Raw genomic sequence first — 24,040 nt, 5'->3', positions numbered from 1 at the left:
TTCTCTCTCTCTCATCTATCTCTTATGTTTATCTTAGAATGACACATCTTATTTCTCAGCCACTATTTTATTCCATGGAGTCCTGGCATATTACTGCCGTCAGGTGTAAACGGGGCCTGTCGTCTTTCTCTGTAGGACCGGAGCGATCCATGTGGGAGACCGTATTCTGGCTATCAACAGTGTCAGTCTGAAGGGCAAGCCGCTCAGCGAGGCCATTCATCTGCTACAGATGGCCGGGGAGACGGTCACACTCAAGATCAAGAAACAGGTCGACAGTAAGTGTTCAGAAAATCAATCAAGTTTCAAATCAAATCAATTAAATATTTGACAGTTACCCGGGCCCCGAAGAGAAAGCAGAAAGAGTGCAGTAACCACAACATGGGACTGAAGAAACAGATGTACTGTATGTGTTGTAGAGTTGTCAATATGTGTCTGTCTTCCTTAGGTGTCAGTCTGCACCTACCCAACTCAGGTGTATGTTTCCCTTTCCCAAGGATATCAGGGGAGCCGTGAGAGTACAGACATCTGAGACATGACCAGCCATTTGTAGTTTGACATTTAAACATACTAACAACTAGATGAAACCAGGCAGGCTGTGTGAGTTTGCTACAGAGTTCGGCTGGTAGCTTCCCTCTGATGCTGTGCTGCTGCTCTGGGATCTCTGCCTCCTCTGTCCAGGCTCCATCTCAGATACATACTGCTTGTTGTTTTAGAGAATCCTATAACAGCTCATGTTCTTAATTCATGTGTGTATGAGGTTTATGTGGTTTTCCTCCCCATAAAACCAGCAAAACATCATTATGTACAACAAAAGGTTGTCACGCCTTGAGATCCTTTAAATTCTCTAGTTGGTTAGGTCGGGGTGTGACTAGGGTGGGCATTCCAGTGTGTCTGTTTCTTTGTTGGCCTGGTATGGTTCCCAGTCAGAGGCAGCTGTCTATCGTTGTCTCTGATTGGGGATCATACTTAGGCAGCCTTATTTCCACCTGTAGTTTGTGGGATCTTGTTTTTGGTGCTGTGCTGTTTAGCCCTACTAGACGTTACGTTTCGTTTTGTGTTTGTTGTTTTTTCAGTGTTCATTTAATAAATTAAAAGGTACGCCTACCACGCTGCACCTTGGTCCGATCCTGCCAACGACGGTCGTAACAGAAGATCACACCACAAACGGACCAAGCAGCGTGGCCAGGAGGAGCAGGGATCCTGGGCACGGGAGACAAGGGAGTGTAGGACTTCCTGGACGTGGGAGGACAAGAGCCTGCCATGGAAGCAGACGGAGGCAGCAAGGGAGGAACAACGACGACACCGGGGTTCGCGACCACGATGGAAGCCTGAGAGGCAGCCTCAAAAATCTTTTGGGGTGGGGCACACGGGGTGGTTGGTGGAACCAGGGTTGGTACCAGAGCAAACTCCCCGTACTCACCGTGGGGAGCGTGTGACCGGTCAGGCACCATGTTTTGCAGTGATACGCACTGTGTCTCCAGTGTGCATCCACAGCCGGTGCGTTCTGTGCCAGCTCCCCGCACTTGCCGTGTGAAAGTGGGCATCTGTCCAGGACGGGTGGTGCCAGCTCAGCGTGCCTGGTCTCCAGTACGCCTCCTCAGTCCAGGATATCCTGCGCCGGCTCTATGCGCTGTATCTCCAGTGTGCCTTCACAGCCCAGTGCGTCCTGTGCCAGCTCCTCGCACTTTCCGCGCGAAGGTGGTCCTTTGTCCAGGACGCGTTGTGCCAGCTCTACGCTCCAGACCACCAGTGCACCTCCACGGCCCAGTATATCCTGCGCCGGCCATACGTACTGTGTCTTCAGTGCGCCTTCACAGACCAGTGCGTCCTGTGCCAGCTCCATGCACCCAGCCTCCAGTGCGTGTCTCCAGCCTGGTACTTCCTGTGCTTGCTCCACGCACAAAGCCTCCAGTGATGATCCATGGCTCGAAGCCTCCACTGATGATCCATGGCACGAAGCCTCCAGTGATGATCCATGGCCCGAAGCCTCCAGTGATGATCCATGGCCCGGAGCCTCCAGTGATGATCCATGGCCCGGAGCCTCCAGTGATGATCCATGGCCCGAAGCCTCCAGTGATGATCCATGGCCCGAAGCCTCCAGTGATGATCCATGGATCGGAGTCTCCAGTGATGATCCATGGCCCGAAGCCTCTAGTGATGATCCATGGCCCGAAGCCTCCAGTGATGATCCATGGATCGGAGTCTCCAGTGGCGGTTCCCAGTCCGGAGCCTTCTGAGGCGATGTACGGTCCGGAGTCCCAGACGACGATCTACGGTCCGGAGTCCCCGACGACGATCCCCGCACCAGAGGCGCCACCGTAGTTGGCGGAGCCAGGAGCGGAGCAGGGTACTGTGTATTTGAGATCAATAATGTACTGTGTATTTGAGATCAATAATGTACTGTGTATTTGAGATCAATTATGTACTGTGTATTTGAGATCAATAATGTACTGTGTATTTGAGATTCGTAATGTACTGTGTATTTGAGATTCATAATGTTCTGTGTATTTGAGATTCATAATGTACTGTGTATTTGAGATTCATAATGTACTGTGTATTTGAGATCAATGTACTGTGTATTTGAGATTCATAATGTACTGTGTATTTGAGATCAATGTACTGTGTATTTGAGATTCATAATGTTCTGTGTATTTGAGATTCATAATGTACTGTGTATTTGAGATTCATAATGTACTGTGTATTTGAGATCAATAATGTACTGTGTATTTGAGATCAATAATGTACTGTGTATTTGAGATTCATAATGTACTGTGTATTTGAAACTCATAATGTACTGTGTATTTGAGATTCATAATGTACTGTGTATTTGAGATTCATAATGTACTGTGTATTTGACATATACATATTTGACCCAGGTTTGATATTTTCCTCCCACCCTTCGACGTCTTGTATGAGAACATAGTTTGCTACTTATCGGAGTCCCAAATCGCACCCTATTCCCTACATAGTACTCTACTTTAGACCCTATTCCCTACACAGTGCACTACTTTAGACCAGAGCCCTATAGAACCCTATTCCCTACATAGTGCACCACTTTAGACCAGAGCCCTATGGCACCCTATTCCCTACATAGTGCACTACTTTAGACCCCATTCCCTACATAGTACACTACTTTAGGCCAGAGACCTATGGCACCCTATTCCCTACATAGCACACTCCTGTTAAACATAGGCCATGTGCCACGACAACACGCAGAGACCCTTCCCTGAACAGATGCTCCTCTACTTCCTCCTTCCAGTGGCAGACGAGAAGAAGAAGGATGGAGAGATGGAGAATGATTTGAGTGACACGGAGGACGTGTCAGACATGACAGACTCTCAGAAGACCAACAAGCTGTCAGACATCTACTCCACCACCATACCCAGTGTGGACTCTACCATGGAGTCCTGGGACGGATCCGGCATCGACGCGGGCTACGGAAGCCAAGGTAAAGACTAGTGGTAGACATGGTGAGACCAGGGTTAGGATTGTGGTTAGAGTTCATGATAGGTCTACGCTTGGTGTATCACCATGTCCTGGGACGTCTCCTGCATCGATGCTGGCTAAGACATCCAAGGTTTGACCCCACAGGGCAGCATGGACTCCATGGTGTTATAGTTGATATGTCTATGGTGTTATAGTTGATATGTCTATGGTGTTATAGTTGATATGTCTATGGTGTTATTGTTGATATGTCTATGGTGTTATTGTTGATATGTCTATGGTGTTATAGTTGATATGTCTATAGTGTTATAGTTGATATGTCTATGGTTCTATAGTTGATATAATCTATGGATCTATAGTTGATATAATCTATGGTTCTATAGTTGATATAATCTATGGTTCTATAGTTGATATAATCTATGGTTCTATAGTTGATGTAATCTATGTTTCTATAGTTGATATAATCTATGGTTCTATAGTTGATATAATCTATGGTTCTATAGTTTATGTAATCTATGGATCTATAGTTGATATAATCTATGGTTCTATAGTTGATATAATCTATGGTTCTATAGTTGATATGTCTATGGTGTTATAGTTGATATGTCTATGGTGTTATAGTTGATATGTCTATGGTTCTATAGTTGATATATCTATGGTTCTATAGTTGATATATCTATGGTTCTATAGTTGATGTAATCTATGGTTCTATAGTTGATATAATCTATGGTTCTATCGTTGATATAATCTTTGGTTCTTTAGTTGATATAATCTATGGTTCTATAGTTTATATATCTATGGTTCTATAGTTGATATAATCTATGGTTCTATAGTTGATATAATCTATGGTTCTATAGTTGATATGTCTGTGGTGTTATTGTTGATATGTCTATGGTGTTATAGTTGATATGTCTATGGTTCTATAGTTGATATAATCTATGGTTCTATAGTTGATATAATCTATGGTTCTATAGTTGATATAATCTATGGTTCTATAGTTGATATAATCTATGGTTCTATAGTTGATGTAATCTATGGTTCTATAGTTGATATATCTATGGTTCTATAGTTGATATATCTATGGTTCTATAGTTGATATATCTATGGTTCTATAGTTGATGTAATCTATGGTTCTATAGTTGATATAATCTATGGTTCTATCGTTGATATAATCTTTGGATCTTTAGTTGATATAATCTATGGTTCTATAGTTTATATATCTATGGTTCTATAGTTGATATAATCTATGGTTCTATAGTTGATATAATCTATGGTTCTATAGTTGATATGTCTGTGGTGTTATTGTTGATATGTCTATGGTGTTATAGTTGATTTAATCTATGGTGTTATAGTTGATATGTCTATGGTGTTATTGTTGATATGTCTATGGTGTTATTGTTGATATGTCTATGGTGTTATTGTTGATATGTCTATGTTGTTATAGTTGATATAATCTATGGTTCTATAGTTGATATAATCTATGGTTCTATAGTTGATATAATCTATGGTTCTATAGTTGATATAATCTATGGTTCTATAGTTGATATGTCTATGGTGTTATAGTTGATATGTCTATGGTGTTATAGTTGATATGTCTATGGTGTTATAGTTGATATGTCTATGGTGTTATAGTTGATATAATCTATGGTTCTATAGTTGATATAATCTATGGTTCTATAGTTGATATAATCTATGGTTCTATAGTTGATATATCTATGGTGTTATAGTTGATATAATATATGGTTCTATAGTTGATATAATCTATGGTTCTATAGTTGATTAATATATGGTTCTATAGTTGATATAATCTATGGATCTATAGTTGATATAATCTATGGTTCTATAGTTGATATAATCTATGGTTTTATAGTTGATATGTCTATGGTGTTATAGTTGATATAATCTATGGTTCTATAGTTGATATAATCTATGGTTCTATTGTTGATATCTATGCTGTTATAGTTGATATATCTATGGTGTTATAATTGATATAATCTATGGTTCTGTAGTTGATATATCTATGGTGTTATAGTTGATATAATCTATGGTTCTATAGTTGATATAATCTATGGTTCTATAGTTGATATAATCTATGGTTCTATAGTTGATATGTCTATGGTGTTATAGTTGATATAATCTATGGTTCTATAGTTGATGTAATCTATGGTTCTATAGTTGATATAATCTATGGTTCTATAGTTGATATATCTATGCTGTTATAGTTGATATATCTATGGTGTTATAATTGATATAATCTATGGTTCTGTAGTTGATATATCCGTGGTGTTATAGTTGATATAATCTATGGTTCTATAGTTGATATAATCTATGGTTCTATAGTTGATTATAATCTATGGTTCTATAGTTGATATAATCTATGGTTCTCTACTTGATACAATCTATGGTTCTATAGTTGACATAATCTATGGTTCTATAGTTGATATATCTATGGTTCTATAGTTGATGTAATCTATGGTTCTATAGTTGATATAATCTATGGTTCTATAGTTGATATGTCTGTGGTGTTATTGTTGATATGTCTATGGTGTTATTGTTGATTTAATCTATGGTTCTATAGTTGATATGTCTATGCTGTTATTGTTGATATAATCTATGGTTCTATAGTTGATATGTCTATGGTGTTATAGTTGATATGTCTATGTTGTTATAGTTGATATAATCTATGGTTCTATAGTTGATATAATCTATGGTTCTATAGTTGATATAATCTATGGTTCTATAGTTGATATAATCTATGGTTCTATAGTTGATATGTCTATGGTGTTATAGTTGATATGTCTATGGTGTTATAGTTGATATGTCTATGGTGTTATTGTTGATATGTCTATGTTGTTATAGTTGATATAATCTATGGTTCTATACTTGATATAATCTATGGTTCTATAGTTGATATAATCTATGGTTCTATAGTTGATATATCTATGGTTCTACAGTTGATGTAATCTATGGTTCTATAGTTGATATAATCTATGGTTCTATTGTTGATATAATCTATGGTTCTATAGTTGATATAATCGATGGTGCTATAGTTGATATAATCTATGGTTCTATAGTTGATATACTCTATGGTTCTATAGCCCAATAGGTTTGTACACAAGTGATTGTAATGGACCTGCTACTCTAAATGATCATGTTTATTCTACCTTTTTATTCTACCTAACCGCCTTTCTCCCTCACTTCCCACCCTCACCTCCACCAACACCCCTTCCGCAGGGCCCTACAACCCCCAGGCAGCAGGCATCGCCCTGCACCCCCATGAGTGGAGGAGTGCCAGGCAGAGGACCAGCCCCCCACCCCCGGGCCGCCGTAGTAACAACTACCCTTTCAGTGACGGGGGCTTCAGTGAAGACGACTGGGACAAACCGTCAGGGTAAGACTCACTGTGGAGACCTCATGCCAAACGTCTCACCCCTCCTTGTATACTGTCTCACTGTGGACCCTCATGCCAAACATCTCACCCCTCCTTGTATACTGTCTCACTGTGGAGACCTCATGCCAAACGTCTCACCCCTCCTTGTATACTGTCTCACTGTGGAGCCCTCATGCCAAACGTCTCACCCCTCCTTGTATACTGTCTCACTGTGGAGACCTCATGCCAAACGTCTCACCCCTCCTTGTATACTGTGTCACTGTGGAGCCCTCATGCCAAACATCTCACCCCTCCTTGTATACTGTCTCACTGTGGAGACCTCATGCCAAACGTCTCACCCCTCCTTGTATACTGTCTCATTGTGGAGACCTCATGCCAAACATCTCACCCCTCCTTGTATACTGTCTCACTGTGGAGACCTCATGCCAAACATCTCACCCCTCCTTGTATACTGTCTCACTGTGGAGACCTCATGCCAAACATCTCACCCCTCCTTGTATACTGTCTCACTGTGGAGACCTCATGCCAAACATCTCACCCCTCCTTGTATACTGTCTCACTGTGGAGACCTCATGCCAAACGTCTCACCCCTCCTTGTATACTGTCTCACTTGTGGAGACCACCTGCACGGTGTACATTTTAGGACACCCCTCGAGCCTCATGTCAAACATCTCACCCCTCCTTGTATACTGTCGCACTGTGAACACTGTAGAGGGTGCAGGACCTGTAGGTGCTATGTGCTGTACATCTCATATAAGCCTTCAGAGTAACACTCACTGAGGAGAGAGGCCACATAGAAGAGCGAGAAGTTGCCGGAAGTTTTGCAGGTTGTAACAATGGCAGGTACTTGAACAGTTAGAACAATGGCAGGTACTTGAACAGTTACAACAATGGCAGGTACTTGAACAGTTACAACAATGACAGGTACTTGAACAGCTACAACAATGGCAGGTAATTGAACAGTTACAACAATGAAAGGTACTTGAACAGTTAGAACAATGGCAGGTACTTGAACAGTTACAACAATGGCAGGTACTTGAACAGCTACAACAATGACAGGTACTTGAACAGCTACAACAATGGCAGGTACTTGAACAGCTACAACAATGACAGGTACTTGAACAGCTACAACAATGGCAGGTACTTGAACAGCTACAACAATGGCAGGTAATTGAACAGTTACAACAATGACAGGTACTTGAACAGTTAGAACAATGACAGGTACTTGAACAGCTACAACAATGACAGGTACTTGAACAGCTACAACAATGACAGGTACTTGAACAGCTACAACAATGACAGGTACTTGAACAGTTAGAACAATGACAGGTACCATAACAGTATCCTGTCTTTGTAGGTTACTACAACGGGAACCTCGGGATCGTACCGAAACCTTGCAGGTTGCAACAACTGAACTATTATTTTTTATCATTTATAGACAGGGGTTTGTGCTGTGCAACCCTCGTGACAGCACAGCTGGGTTCACAGCTTTTAAACTCTAACGAAGGCAGCTTGCTGTCGAAATGGTGGTATTTATGAAATGTAGAACTATTGTTTCTGATAGTGTGCAGCTTTTCTTTTCACAGTTATAGGTTGACACAGCAAGGGGTTCACATAGCAATTGGTTCACACAGCAAGGGGTTCACACAGCAAGGGGTTCACACAGCAAGGGGTTCACACAGCAAGGGGTTCACACAGCAATGGGTTCACACAGCAATGGGTTCACAAAGCAATGGGTTCATAAAGCAATGGGTTCACACAGCAATGGGTTCACACAGCAAGGGGTTCACACAGCAATGGGTTCACACAGCAATGGGTTCACAAAGCAATGGGTTCACACAGCAATGGGTTCACATAGCAATTGGTTCACACAGCAAAGGGGTTCACAGAGCCACAAAAGGGCATGTCTGTTTTTTGCCTCTAGCCGTGTGACCTCAGAGCCGCTTGTGATGACACCATCACTAAACATCTTGAGTGATTCATGAGTCAGGAACTGTAACTGCCATCCCATGTTACGTTAAATAGAATGTCATCATCCTCCAATGATCACTGAGCGATGGAGGCTTCAACAAAGATGTCTGTCACTCACCTTCAGAGAGAAATCACTGGAACCCCTTAACAGTACCAGCCATTTGCAGGTTTCAAAAATGAACTACAAAAACTCATGAGCTCAGAATTACTATGCCTTGGTGTTTCATGTTAGTCCACAAAGTCCTGTGTAACCCTCATAACATCAGACACACCTAAAGCTAGATTCACAGATAAGAGTTTAAAAAAAAGTTATGTAATTGTTTCTAGACAGCTAAATAATGGGGGTGTGGCCTGCCCAGGGGTGGAAGTAGATCTAATATCTTACCAGTACACGACACCCAAGTGCATGCAGAATTTTTATATTTTTTAATAGCTTAGTTGTTGAAATCATAGAATTCCATATAGATCCGTATTAATTTAATATATGATGTTTATTTACCTAGTAGCCTGGGGGGTGAAATCATAGAATTCCATATAGATCCGTATTAATTTAATATACGCTGTTTATGGACCTAGTAGCCTGGGGGGGGTGAAATCATAGAATTCCATATAGATCCGTATTAATTTAATATACGCTGTTTATGGACCTAGTAGCCTGGGGAGGGTGAAATCATAGAATTCCATATAGATCCGTATTAATTTAATATACGCTGTTTATGGACCTAGTAGCCTAGGAGGTGAAATCATAGAATTACATATAGATCCGTATTAATTTAATATACGCTGTTAATGGACCTAGTAGCCTGGGGGGGGGGGGGGGGGGGTGAAATCATAGAATTCCATATAGATCCGTATTAATTTAATATATGATGTTTATTTACCTAGTAGCCTGGGGGGTGAAATCATAGAATTCCATATAGATCCGTATTAATTTAATATACGCTGTTTATGGACCTAGTAGCCTGGGGGGGGTGAAATCATAGAATTCCATATAGATCCGTATTAATTTAATATACGCTGTTTATGGACCTAGTAGCCTGGGGGGTGAAATCATAGAATTCCATATAGATCCGTATTAATTTAATATACGCTGTTTATGGACCTAGTAGCCTAGGAGGTGAAATCATAGAATTACATATAGATCCGTATTAATTTAATATACGCTGTTAATGGACCTAGTAGCCTGGGGGGGGGGGGGGGGGGTGAAATCATAGAATTCCATATAGATCCGTATTAATTTAATATATGATGTTTATTTACCTAGTAGCCTGGGGGGTGAAATCATAGAATTCCATAAAGATCCGTATTAATTTAATATACGCTGTTTATGGACCTAGTAGCCTAGGAGGTGAAATCATAGAATTCCATATAGATCCGTATTAATTTAACATATGATGTTTATGGACCTAGTAGCCTAGGTCTAGTAAAGGTATACATTTTAACATGCAATACCTTTTTATAGGCGGCGTAAAAGCTACTTTTCAACCATAAACATGCAACTTTATAATAAAGCGTTCCATGCAAACTCGCATTTTACAGACTTATGTAAGACAGCCTACTATTCATACTGTGAGTAGATTGAATAATTGTCTAGGCCTAACTCAATCACTGTTCGCAAAACAAGACTGTTCAGTGTGGTGTAGAGTAGTGATGCAGGGGTTGACTCGTAATACGGTTTAAACATTGTGTTGCGACGGGTTGAATAAAGAGAATACCTTGTATCATTCTTGTGCAATTTATATCTATAGGCTACGTTGAGGTTTTTATTTGATTATTTTAGGCTATCTTAGTCGGGTTTTAGTGCATGAACCTAAACTTCAGGGCTTAACTGCACACGCGCACCAAATAGCCTACACAGCTACAATCGACTTATGTTTTTTGGGGAACTGGCACATTTTTTTTTACATCAGTCCACGGAGGCAAAAAAGTACATTGTCGGAGTTTAACTCAATAAGACAAAAGCTGCGGAAGGAGAATTGAAAACATTTGGTGAAGTGGTCAAACAGGAAGACAGGAACTATGTTGTGTGTGGTGATGATTGTGAGGCGCTGCTATACAAATTCCACAGTCACATGACCAGACTTCAAAATAGACCTATGGCACGTCAAGGGAACTGTAGACTACTGTTTAGATGGGTTAAATGGAAACTGAAGTCTGGACGATGACTGTAGGTCTATAACCTCTCACATAGCCTTAATATCAACTCCTGCAGAATTAAGCGTTTCTTGCAGTAAAGTTATACACCTAAATGTAGACAGAATTTGGACTTGGTAACAGGAGTGCCAAAATATGATTTATTTCTGCATCTTGAGAGAAACGCAATGCTCAATTAGATACCATCTGTAGAGGTTCTGTCTTCATTATAAAAGCTGATAGTATTTCAATCACATAAAATATGCATCGTAGCCGAACTGAAATCTGAAATCTTTTTTTTCCTTACAACCAGTCAAACTGATGTAATTTGGACATTTTGCACAGAAATGCTTTCCCGGATGGATTATTAGCAATTGTGGTCGGGTACGGGTGAACAAACAGCTGACCTGCTGGAGAAACAAATAGCTGACCCGCTCACCGCTAACATAGGCCTGTAGCCTAGGCCTAACTCTATCAGCCTACATTTCTTGTTGGCCTTTTATAAACACATTTCATGCAATTCTACTTCACTTGATATGAATGGAGACATTAGCGGAATCTTTTTTAATACTACGAAATTTACAGGACAGCCTACTCTGCTGACACTGACAAACAGATCAATAAAATCTATGTTGTAGTATCCATATAAAATCTATGTTGTAGTATCCATATAAAATCTATGTTGTAGTATCCATATAAAATCGGCCTACAAAAAGGGGATACACAAATACCATATGACCGTCCATCTGACCTGGAGGAGGAAATTATTGTCCAAAAACAAACAAAAGTGGTACAGACATAAGGACAAGGACAGTGAATATGTACACTCACCAGGGATATGGCCGATGTTCTCCGCTGGTGCCCATAAGAAAGGCCAATAAGATAGGCCAATAAGATATAATAAGATAGGCTAATAAGATACGCTAATAAGATAGGCTAATAAGATATGCTAATAAGATAGGCCAATAAGATAGGCCAATAAGATATAATAAGATAGGCTAATAAGATAGGCCAATAAGATAGGCCAATAAGATATAATAAGATAGGCCAATAAGATAGGCCAATAAGATATAATAAGATAGGCCAATAAGATATAATAAGATAGGCCAATAAGATAGGCCAATAAGATATAATAAGATAGGCCAATAAGATAAGCCAATAAGATATAATAAGATAGGCTAATAAGATAGGCCAATAAGATATGCCAATAAGATATAATAAGATAGGCTAATAAGATAGGCTAATTGGACAGATTGGATTTTTTACAGCAATAGCCATTTGCTTTCCAAATTGTTTTTCCGCAATTGTATTATTAAATATTGTGATACGCCTGGCAAGGGTCTCTTCTTTTCAATGACAAGCGCAACTCAACTATCATCTATATGGCATTTGGTCGCCGAAGTAGCGGGTCCTTCCGTCTGTAGCCTATGTGATTTAAAACAATCCACAGCTTCAACAAATTATCTTCTATAGCCAAATCTTTCTTTCTGGTGTACTAGCCTATTTTTATGTTATTTATGTATGTATAGACAGGACTAAGCTAATTAGGCTACATAATGTTGGTAATTTAATTAAATTTACTTTAGGGAAAGCTTAGCTTCCCCTAGCCTTATGGACATGCAGCCTCTGCCTTTTAATGTGGTATAAAATCAACTAGTCATGATGTTTTCATCTGATTGTCAAACAATCACTTAACTAAAGCACAACAGTCCACGGTGCACCAGCAAATTGATAAATGGAAAGAGACATCTGCTATAAAACACCTAGATGTATTGTAATGACATTCTACACTTGTAGCCTGAATTGATGCATCCACTGTTTTTCCGCAAATGCCAATGGTCTCATCTCCAGCTTGACAAAACGTAAGTGTTCTGTTCGAACTACAACGCATTTTGGAGCGACCCATACGACCCGACCCGATTTCCAGTCAATTTTCTGATGTTTCTTGCCGCTGACGTATTAGCTTATAGTTTTTTTGTGGTCATTGATTTTGATTGGCTCACGTTTTACTGGTACGGCGTACCCCCCACTATTTATTTGGCTGGGAAGCCGTACCCGATTATACCACCTTACTTTCACCCCTGGGTCGGCCTGATATAGTTTATTGGTCATGTTGCATTGACTTTGATAGGCTCATGTTTTACCCCCACTATTTATTTTGCTGGGATGCCATATCGGATTGTACCACCTTTCTTTCACCCCTGGGTCGGCCTGATATAGTTCATTGCTTTTAGCCTTATGTGCAGTGCCCCAGTGAGTGCTTGTGATGTCATCACCACTAAATCAGTGGTGGAGTGTGTGATTTATGAGTGTCAGCCTCCCCTTAGCACTTCCTCTATGGCTCCGTCCCCATATCTACTCTTGTGTACTACTTTGTCTGAAATCTGTTGGCATGCATTCTAAGTAGTATGTTAGTGGAATTTTAGTAGCATGTTAGTGGTATGCTAGAAGTATGTAGGTATATGTTAGTAGTATGTTAGTGGTATGTTAGTAGCATGTTAGTGGTATGCTAGTAGCATGTGAGTAATATGAAAGTAGCATGTTATTGGTATGCTAGTAGTATGATAGTAGTATGTGAGTAGCATGTTAGTGAGTTAGTAGTATGTTAGTTAGTAGTTTGTTAGTTAGTGGTATGTGAGTAGCATGTAAGTAGCATGTTAAATGTATGTGAGTAGTATGTTAATAGTTTTATTTAGTAGTATGTAAATATTATGTTAGTTTGTAGTATGGGAGTAGTATGCTAAAGGTATGTGAGTAGTATTTTTTTTTTTTTACCTTTATTTAACCAGGCAAGTCAGTTAAGAACAAATTCTTATTTTCAATGACGGCCTAGGAACAGTGGGTTAACTGGTCTAGGAACAGTGGGTTAACTGCCTGTTCAGGGGCAGAAGGACAGATTTTGTACCTTGTCAGCTCGGGGATTTGAACTTGCAACCTTTCGGTTACTAGTCCAATGCTCTAACCACTAGGCAACTAGGCTACCCTGCCGCCTCACTAGTATGTGAGTAGTATGTGAGTGGTATGTGAGTAGTATGTGAGTAGTATGTGAGTAATATGTAAGTCGTATGTTAGTGGTATGCTAGTAGCATGTGAATAATATGTAAGTAGTATGTTAGTGGTATGCTAGTAGTATGTACGTAGTATGTTAGCGGTATGTTAGTAGCATGTGAGTAATATGTATGTAGTATGTTAGTGGTATGTTAGTAGCATGTGAGTAATATGTAAGTAGTATGTTAGTGGTATGCTAGTAGTATGATAGTAGTATGTGAATAATATGTAAGTTGTATGTTAGTGGTATGTTAGTAGCATGTTAGTGGTATGCTAGTAGCATGGGAGTAATATGTTAGTAGTATGTTAGTGGTATGTTAGTAGCATGTTAGTGGTATGCTAGTAGCATGTGAGTAATATGTTAGTAGTATGTTAGTGCTATGCTAGTAGCATGTGAGTAATATGTAAGTAGTATGTTAGTGGTATGCTAGTAGCATGTGAATAATATGTAAGTTGTATGTTAGTGGTATGTTAGTAGCATGTTAGTGGTATGCTAGTAGTATGTAAGTAGTATGTTAGTAGTATGTGTGTAGCATGTTAGTTAGTAGTATGTAAGTGAGTTAGTAGTATGTGAGTAACATGTTAGTGAGTTAGTAGTATGTTAGTTAGTAGTTTGTTAGTTAGTGGTATGTGAGTAGTATGTAAGTAGCATGTTAAATATATTTAGGGGTTAGGGTTAGGATTAGGGGTTAGGATTAGGGGTTAGGGTTAGGATTAGGGGTTAGGGTTAGGATTAGGGGTTAGGGTTAGGATTAGGGGTTAGGGTTAGGATTAGGGGTTAGGGTTAGGATTGGGGGTTAGGGTTAGGATTAGGGTAAGGGTTGATGTTCCCACCCAGGGTTAGGGGTTAGGGTTAGGATTAGGGGTTAGGGTTAGGTTTAGGATTAGGGGTTAGTGTTAGGGTTAGGGTAAGGGTTGATGTTCCCACCTAGGGTTAGGGTTAGGGGTTAGGATTAGGGGTTAGGGTTAGGGTTGATGTTCCCACCTAGGGTTAGGGTTAGGGGTTAGGATTAGGGGTTAGGGTTAGGTTTAGGATTAGGGGTTAGTGTTAGGGTTAGGGTAAGGGTTGATGTTCCCACCCAGGGTTAGGGGTTAGGGTTAGGATTAGGGGTTAGGGTTAGGTTTAGGATTAGGGGTTAGTGTTAGGGTTAGGGTAAGGGTTGATGTTCCCACCTAGGGTTAGGGTTAGGGGTTAGGATTAGGGGTTAGGGTTAGGGTTGATGTTCCCACCTAGGGTTAGGGTTAGGGGTTAGGATTAGGGGTTAGGGTTAGGATTCGGGGTTAGGGTTAGGGTTGATGTTCAAATCAAATCAAATCAAATGTATTTATATAGCCCTTCGTACATCAGCTGATATCTCAAAGTGCTGTACAGAAACCCAGCCTAAAACCCCAAACAGCAAGCAATGCAGGTGTAGAAGCACGGTGGCTAGGAAAAACTCCCTAGAAAGGCCAAAACCTAGGAAGAAACCTAGAGAGGAACCAGGCTATGTGGGGTGGCCAGTCCTCTTCTGGCTGTGCCGGGTGGAGATTATAACAGAACATGGTCAAGATGTTCAAATGTTCATAAATGACCAGCATGGTCGAATAATAATAAGGCAGAACAGTTGAAACTGGAGCAGCAGCACAGTCAGGTGGACTGGGGACAGCAAGGAGTCATCATGTCAGGTATTCCTGGGGCATGGTCCTAGGGCTCAGGTCCTCAGAGAGAGAGAGAGAAAGAAAGAGAGAATTAGAGAATGTTCCCACCTAGGGTTAGGGGTTAGGATTAGGGGTTAGGATTAGGGGTTAGGATTAGGGGTTAGGGTTAAGGATTAGGGGTTAGGATTAGGGTTAAGGGTTAGGGGTTAGGATTAGGGTTAGGGTTAGGGGTTAGGGTTAAGGGTTAGGGGTTAGGGTTGCAAAATTACAGTAACTTTTCCAAATTTCCCAAGTTAAAAAAAAAATCCTGATTGGACAAATCTAGATTTCCTGCTTTTTCCCCTTTTGATTCTGGGAATCTTGACAAGCCTATTTCAACCTATACTACCCTGCTTCTCCAGTACCTGGACCTTTAACTACCAGCTAGCACTGTTTAATAACTGCTCTTATTTCATGCATCAACTGTCACTCGTGATACAGTGCTACATAAAATGTAATAGTGGCTTCCTTACCAACTGACCATAGCCACTGCCCAAACCTAAAACGGGATTGTTTGGGACGCATAATGTCCACATTCAAAGTTCCTAAACAGCCAAAACATTCAATAAGATCCAGGGAAATGGTTTCAACAAAAAGGTTTATTCTTCTTATATCAAACAAAAAATGATTCTCTAATCAACTTAGATCATAGATTACTGTACTGTATGTCTGTAGTGTCAAGATTATACCGCTCCCGTGTCTAGCTAGGACTCCCCTTCGAAGGCCCAACTTCCTGCCTTTATCCTATCCTATCACTAACACACTTACCACAGTACAATGAATGAGCAAGAGGGGGAGCTAAAAACTACACTAAGAACAAAGGAATTTATCCCAATCAGGTTAAGATAAATCATAAAGGTACCTACCTAATATTTCATCATATACATTCATATTTAATATATTTACACAAACGCTCTGTATGTTCTGTCTTTTATACGAATATGTCCAAATAGGCTTTAACATAGACTATAGGTTTACCAGAGTATGGCTAATGTTTCCACCACAGGCAGCTCATAATAATGTCTGGAACGGAGTAAATGGAATGGTATGGAACACATCAAACACCTGGTTTCCATGTGTTTGATACCGTTCCACTGACTCCGTTCCAGTCATTACTGTGAGCCGTCCTCCCCTCAGCAGCCTGCTGTGGTTCTGCCTGGACCTGTGACTGCCAGGGAGCACTCTTCAACTGTCACACATGATGCCTGTGATTCAGTCAGTGTTATATAACACGTTGTTGAATTATATAACCCTCGTGTCACAGATTCACTTTAGTCATCCCACACATTTTGTTCCGTATTCATCATCGTGTTCCCTTTTCCTCCATTCATGCCTCAATTTACTTTCTCTTGTCAGTACCAACAACGTTCAACTAATATTAACGATGAGCTAATGGTAGTGATGAGCTAATGGTAACGATGAGCTAATGGTAATGATGAGCTAATGGTAGTGATGAGCTAATGGTAGTGATGAGCTAATGGTAATGATGAGCTAATGGTAGTGATGAGCTAATGGTAACGATGAGCTAATGGTAATGATGAGCTAATGGTAGTGATGAGCTAATGGTAGTGAGCTAATGGCAACGAGGAGCTAATGGGAACGATGAGCAAATAGTAATGATGAGCTAATATTAACGATGAGCTAATTGTAGTGAACTAATGGTAATGATGAGCTAATGGTAACGATAAGCTAATGGTAACGATGAGCTAATGGTAACGATGAGCTAATGGTAACGATGAGCTAATGGTAATGATGAGCTAATGGTAACGATAAGCTAACTGTAGTGATGAGCTAACTGTAGTGATGAGCTAATGGTAACGATGAGCTAATGGTAACGATAAGCTAACTGTAGTGATGAGCTAACTGAAGTGATTAGCTAATGGTAACGATGAGCTAATGGTAACGATAAGCTAACTGTAGTGATGAGCTAACTGTAGTGATGAGCTAACTGTAGTGATGAGCTAATGGTAACGATAAGCTAACTGTAGTGATGAGCTAACTGTAGTGATTAGCTAATGGTAACGATGAGCTAATGGTAACGATAAGCTAACTGTAGTGATGAGCTAAATGTAGTGATGAGCTAACTGTAGTGATGAGCTAATGGTAACGATGAGCTAATGGTAATGATGAGCTAATGGTAATGATGAGCTAACTGTAGTGATGAGCTAATGGTAGTGATGAGCTAATGGTAATGATGAGCTAACTGTAGTGATGAGCTAATGGTAATGATGAGCTAATGGTAATGATGAGCTAATGTTAATGATGAGCTAATGGTAATGATGAGCTAATGTTAATGATGAGCTAATGGTAATGATGAGCTAATGGTAATGATGAGCTAACTGTAGTGATGAGCTAATGGTAGTGATGAGCTAATGGTAATGATGAGCTAATGGTAACGATGAGCTAATGGTAACGATGAGCTAATGGTAGTGATGAGCTAATGGTAATGATGAGCTAATGGTAATGATGAGCTAATGGTAACGATGAGCTAACTGTAGTGATTAGCTAATGGTAACGATGAGCTAATGGTAACGATAAGCTAACTGTAGTGATGAGCTAACTGTAGTGATGAGCTAACTGTAGTGATGAGCTAATGGTAACGATGAGCTAATGGTAATGATGAGCTAATGGTAATGATGAGCTAACTGTAGTGATGAGCTAATGGTAGTGATGAGCTAATGGTAATGATGAGCTAACTGTAGTGATGAGCTAATGGTAATGATGAGCTAATGGTAATGATGAGCTAATGGTAATGATGAGCTAATGTTAATGATGAGCTAATGGTAATGATGAGCTAATGGTAATGATGAGCTAACTGTAGTGATGAGCTAATGGTAGTGATGAGCTAATGGTAATGATGAGCTAATGGTAACGATGAGCTAATGGTAACGATGAGCTAATGGTAGTGATGAGCTAATGGTAATGATGAGCTAATGGTAATGATGAGCTAATGGTAACGATGAGCTAATGGTAACAATGAGCTAATGGTAACGATGAGCTAATGGTAATGATGATCTAATGGTAACGATGAGCTAATGGTAGTGATGAGCTAATGGTAATGATGAGCTAATGGTAATGATGAGCTAATGGTAATGATGAGCTAACTGTAGTGATGAGCTAATGGTAGTGATGAGCTAATGGTAATGATGAGCTAATGGTAACGATGAGCTAATGGTAGTGATGAGCTAACTGTAGTGATGAGCTAACTGTAGTGATGAGCTAATGGTAATGATGAGCTAATGATAACAATGAGCTAATGGTAGTGATGAGCTAATGGTAACGATGAGCTAACTGTAGTGATGAACTAATGGTAATGATGAGCTAATGGTAACGATGAGCTAACTGTAGTGATGAGCTAATGGTAACGATGAGCTAACTGTAGTGATGAGCTAATGGTAATGATGAGCTAATGGTAATGATGAGCTAACTGTAGTGATGAGCTAACTGTAGTGATGAGCTAACTGTAGTGATGAGCTAATGGTAATGATGAGCTAATGGTAACAATGAGCTAATGGTAGTGATGAGCTAATGGTACCGATGAGCTAATGGTAACGATGAGCTAATGGTAGTGATGAGCTAATGGTAGTGATGAGCTAATTGTAATGATGAGCTAATGGTAACAATGAGCTAATGGTAGTGATGAGCTAATGGTAACGATGAGCTAGTTGTAGTGATGAGCTAGTTGCAGTGATGAGCTAATGGCAATGATGAGCTAATGGTAGTGAGCTAATGGCAACGAGGAGCTAATGGTAACGATGAGCAAATAGTAATGATGAGCTAATAGTAACGATGAGCTAATTGTAGTGAACTAATGGTAACGATGAGCTAATGGTAGTGATGAGCTATTGGTAGTGATGAGCTAATGGTAGTGATGAGCTAATGGTAACGATGAGCTAATGGTAATGATGAGCTAATGGTGACGATGAGCTAATGGTAGTGATGAGCTAATGGTAACGATAAGCTAATGGTAACGATGAGCTAATGGTAACGATGAGCTAATGGTAATGATGAGCTAATGGTAAGGATAAGCTAACTGTAGTGATGAGCTAACTGTAGTGATGAGCTAATGGTAACGATGAGCTAATGGTAACGATGAGCTAACTGTAGTGATGAGCTAACTGTAGTGATGAGCTAATGGTAACGATGAGCTAATGGTAACGATAAGCTAACTGTATTGATGAGCTAACTGTAGTGATGAGCTAATGGTAACGATGAGCTAATGGTAACGATAAGGTAACTGTAATGATGAGCTAACTGTAGTGATGAACTAATGGTAACGATGAGCTAATGGTAATGATGAGCTAACTGTAGTGATGAGCTAATGGTAACGATGAGCTAATGGTAATGATGAGCTAACTGTAGTGATGAGCTAATGGTAATGATGAGCTAATGGTAATGATGAGCTAATTGTAGTGTTGAGCTAATGGTAACGATGAGCTAATGGTAATGATGAGCTAATGGTCATGATGAGCTAATGGTAGTGATGAGCTAATGGTAACGATAAGCTAATGGTAACGATGAGCTAATGGTAACGATGAGCTAATGGTAGCGATGAGCTAATGGTAATGATGAGCTAATGGTAACGATGAGCTAATGGTAACGATGAGCTAATGGTAGTGATGAGTTAATGGTAATGATGAGCTAATGTTAGTGATGAGCTAATGGTCATGATGAGCTAATGGTAACGATGAGCTAATGGTAGTGATGAGCTAATGGTAATAATGAGCTAATTGTAGTGATGAGCTAATGGTAATGATGAGCTAATGGTAAGTCTCGGGGAGAACACTCTAACCACGAGGCCACTGAGTATGAAATACTAATAATAATATTATTGTAGAACCAGGAGGAAAACCAGGAGGAGAACCAGGAGGAGAACCAGGAGGAGCTATCGAACGTATTGCTTCATTATCCTCCAACATGTTTCAGTCCTGCCGTCTTGAATCAAACTGACAGGACAGCCACAGCATGGCTTCTTGTAATAACCTGCATCAATCCACTTATCCGCTAACTTGGGGTGTGTTCGCAATTCAATCTGGAGTGCCAGAGTGCATTCAGAGTGCCCTCTGGGCATTTGTCAAATTCAGAGCGTTTTGCTCTCTGAGCGTTCAGAGCGCACACTGGACGCTCTGGCCGAGGAGTAGGGTTCATCCGAGCGTTCAGAGAGCACACTGGACGCTCTGGCCGAGGAGTAGGGTTCATCCGAGCGTTCAGAGCGCACACTGGACGCTCTGGCCGAGGAGTAGGGTTCATCCGAGCGTTCAGAGCGCACACTGGACGCTCTGGCCGAGGAGTAGGGTTCATCCGAGCGTTCTGGCCTCACAACGGCAGTCAAGCACCCAAGCTAACTGGCTAATGTTACCTAGCCTGCTAGCGACTTCCAGACACAAATGAGAGAACACAACAGTCTGACCATTTTACTCCCCCTAGCAGAGCTGGTTAGGCTGTTTTCATGTTATCCAGAACGTTGGTGACTGTAACTGTGCTGCTGGCAACAATTTAAATGAGCTTTTTTTGTCGATGTTTACTGCCATATTCAATGGGTGTTGAGCGTTAGTAAATGAATCAGTTATTCTGCGCTCTGGCACACTCAGACGAGAGTGCTCTGAAATTAGAGTAGATAGCCAGAGCGAATTTACCAACGCACCCGTATTTGTACTATATTTTTCTAAGCCATTGGAATGCATTGATGTGAGCCATTAAAACATACAAAATAGTGAAGAGTGAAAGCCTGTCATTATTTTTTATACCATTTTTTTTCATACCTCTTAGCCTTGTTTACCCTGTCTGTACTGTCTGTCTCTTGTCTCTGTGCATCTCTTTGTCTCTCTGTCTCTCTTTGTCTCTCTCCCGCTCTCCCTCTGTCTCTGTTCTCTTGTCTTCTCTTCTTTCTCGCTCCCACTCTCTCTCTCTCTCTCCTCTCGCTGTTCTCTCTCTCTCTCTCTCTATCTGCTGTCTCTCTCCTCTCGCTGTTCTCTCTCTCTCTCTTCAATTCAATTCAATTCAAGGGGCTTTATTGGCATGGGAAACATGTGTTAACATTGCCAAAGCAAGTGAGGTAGATAATATATAAAGTGAATATATAAAGTGAAATAAACAATACAAATTAACAGTAAACATTACACATACAGAAGTTTCAAAACAATAAAGACATTACAAATGTCATATTATATATACAGTGTTTTAACAATGTACAAATGGTTAAAGCACACAAGATAAAATAAATAAGCATAAATATGGGTTGTATTCACAATGGTGTGTGTTCTTCACTGGTTTCCCTTTTCTCGTGGCAACAGGTCACAAATCTTGCTGCTGTGATGGCACACTGTGGAATTTCACCCAGTAGATATGGGATTTGGATTTGTTTTCGAATTCTTTGTGGATCTGTGTAATCTGAGGGAAATACAGTGCCTTGCGAAAGTATTCGGCCCCCTTGAACTTTGCGACCTTTTGCCACATTTCAGGCTTCAAACATAAAGATATAAAACTGTATTTTTTTGTGAAGAATCAACAACAAGTGGGACACAATCATGAAGTGGAACGACATTTATTGGATATTTCAAACTTTTTGAACAAATCAAAAACTGGAAAATTGGGCGTGCAAAATTATTCAGCCCCCTTAAGTTAATACTTTGTAGCGCCACCTTTTGCTGCGATTACAGCTGTAAGTCGCTTGGGGTATGTCTCTATCAGTTTTGCACATCGAGAGACTGAAATTTTTTCCCATTCCTCCTTGCAAAACAGCTTGAGCTCAGTGAGGTTGGATGGAGAGCATTTGTGAACAGCAGTTTTCAGTTCTTTCCACAGATTCTCGATTGGATTCAGGTCTGGACTTTGACTTGGCCATTCTAACACCTGGATATGTTTATTTTTGAACCATTCCATTGTAGATTTTGCTTTATGTTTTGGATCATTGTCTTGTTGGAAGACAAATCTCCGTCCCAGTCTCAGGTCTTTTGCAGACTCCATCAGGTTTTCTTCCAGAATGGTCCTGTATTTGGCTCCATCCATCTTCCCATCAATTGTAACCATCTTCCCTGTCCCTGCTGAAGAAAACAGGCCCAAACCATGATGCTGCCACCACCATGGTTGACAGTGGGGATGGTGTGTTCAGCTGTGTTGCTTTTACGCCAAACATAACGTTTTGCATTGTTGCCAAAAAGTTCAATTTTGGTTTCATCTGACCAGAGCACCTTCTTCCACATGTTTGGTGTGTCTCCCAGGTGGCTTGTGGCAAACTTTGAAACGACACTTTTTATGGATATCTTTAAGAAATGGCTTTCTTCTTGCCACTCTTCCATAAAGGCCAGATTTGTGCAATATATGACTGATTGTTGTCCTATGGACAGAGTCTCCCACCTCAGCTGTAGATCTCTGCAGTTCATCCAGAGTGATCATGGGCCTCTTGGCTGCATCTCTGATCAGTCTTCTCCTTGTATGAGCTGAAAGTTTAGAGGGACGGCCAGGTCTTGGTAGATTTGCAGTGGTCTGATACTCCTTCCATTTCAATATTATCGCTTGCACAGTGCTCATTGGGATGTTTAAAGCTTGGGAAATCTTTTTGTATCCAAATCCGGCTTTAAACTTCTTCACAACAGTATCTCGGACCTGCCTGGTGTGTTCCTTGTTCTTCATGATGCTCTCTGCGCTTTTAACGGACCTCTGAGACTATCACAGTGCAGGTGCATTTATACGGAGACTTGATTACACACAGGTGGATTGTATTTATCATCATTAGTCATTTAGGTCAACATTGGATCATTCAGAGATCCTCACTGAACTTCTGGAGAGAGTTTGCTGCACTGAAAGTAAAGGGGCTGAATAATTTTGCACGCCCAATTTTTCAGTTTTTGAAGTGTTAAAAAAGTTTGAAATATCCAATAAATGTTGTTCCACTTCATGATTGTGTCCCACTTGTTGTAGATTCTTCACAGAAAAATACAGTTTTATATCTTTATGTTTGAAGCCTGAAATGTGGCAAAAGGTCGCAAAGTTCAAGGGGGCCGAATACTTTCGCAAGGCACTGTATGTCTCTAACATGGTCATACATTGGGCAGGAGGTTAGGAAGTGCAGCTCAGTTTCCACCTCATTTTGTGGGCAGTGAGCACATAGCCTGTCTTCTCTTGAGAGCCATGTCTGCCTACGGCGGCCTTTCTCAATAGCAAGGCTATGCTCACTGAGTCTGTACATAGTCAAAGCTTTCTTTAATTTTGTATCTCTCTCTCTCTCTCTGCTGTCTCTCTCCTCTCGCTGTTCTCTCTTTCTGTCTCTGTCTCTGTCTCTCTCTCTCTCTCTCTCTCTCTCTCTCTCTCTCTCTCTCTCTCTCTCTCTCTCTCTGCTGTCTCTCTCCTCTCGCAGTTCTCTCTCTCTCTCTCTCT

General features: G+C 40.5%; 1 protein-coding gene across 1 annotated transcript in view; it reads left to right on the top strand.

Moving 5' to 3' along the window:
• The window catches only part of LOC139369947 (glutamate receptor interacting protein 2b), a 278,884-nt gene extending 272,045 nt beyond the window's left edge, over positions 1–6,839 (top strand). The window contains exons 18-20 of the mRNA XM_071109230.1: positions 136–275; positions 3,260–3,448; positions 6,679–6,839. Coding sequence (XP_070965331.1) covers positions 136–275; positions 3,260–3,448; positions 6,679–6,839 — 490 coding nt within the window. The remainder of the gene's footprint in view (positions 1–135; positions 276–3,259; positions 3,449–6,678) is intronic.
• Positions 6,840–24,040: the final 17,201 nt, after the last annotated feature.

Source organism: Oncorhynchus clarkii, chromosome 17 (assembly GCF_045791955.1).
Source record: "Oncorhynchus clarkii lewisi isolate Uvic-CL-2024 chromosome 17, UVic_Ocla_1.0, whole genome shotgun sequence".
Classification (NCBI taxonomy): domain Eukaryota; kingdom Metazoa; phylum Chordata; class Actinopteri; order Salmoniformes; family Salmonidae; genus Oncorhynchus; species Oncorhynchus clarkii.
The sequence above is the reverse complement of the archived record's forward strand: the minus strand, read 5'-3'. Positions and strand labels throughout refer to the sequence as shown.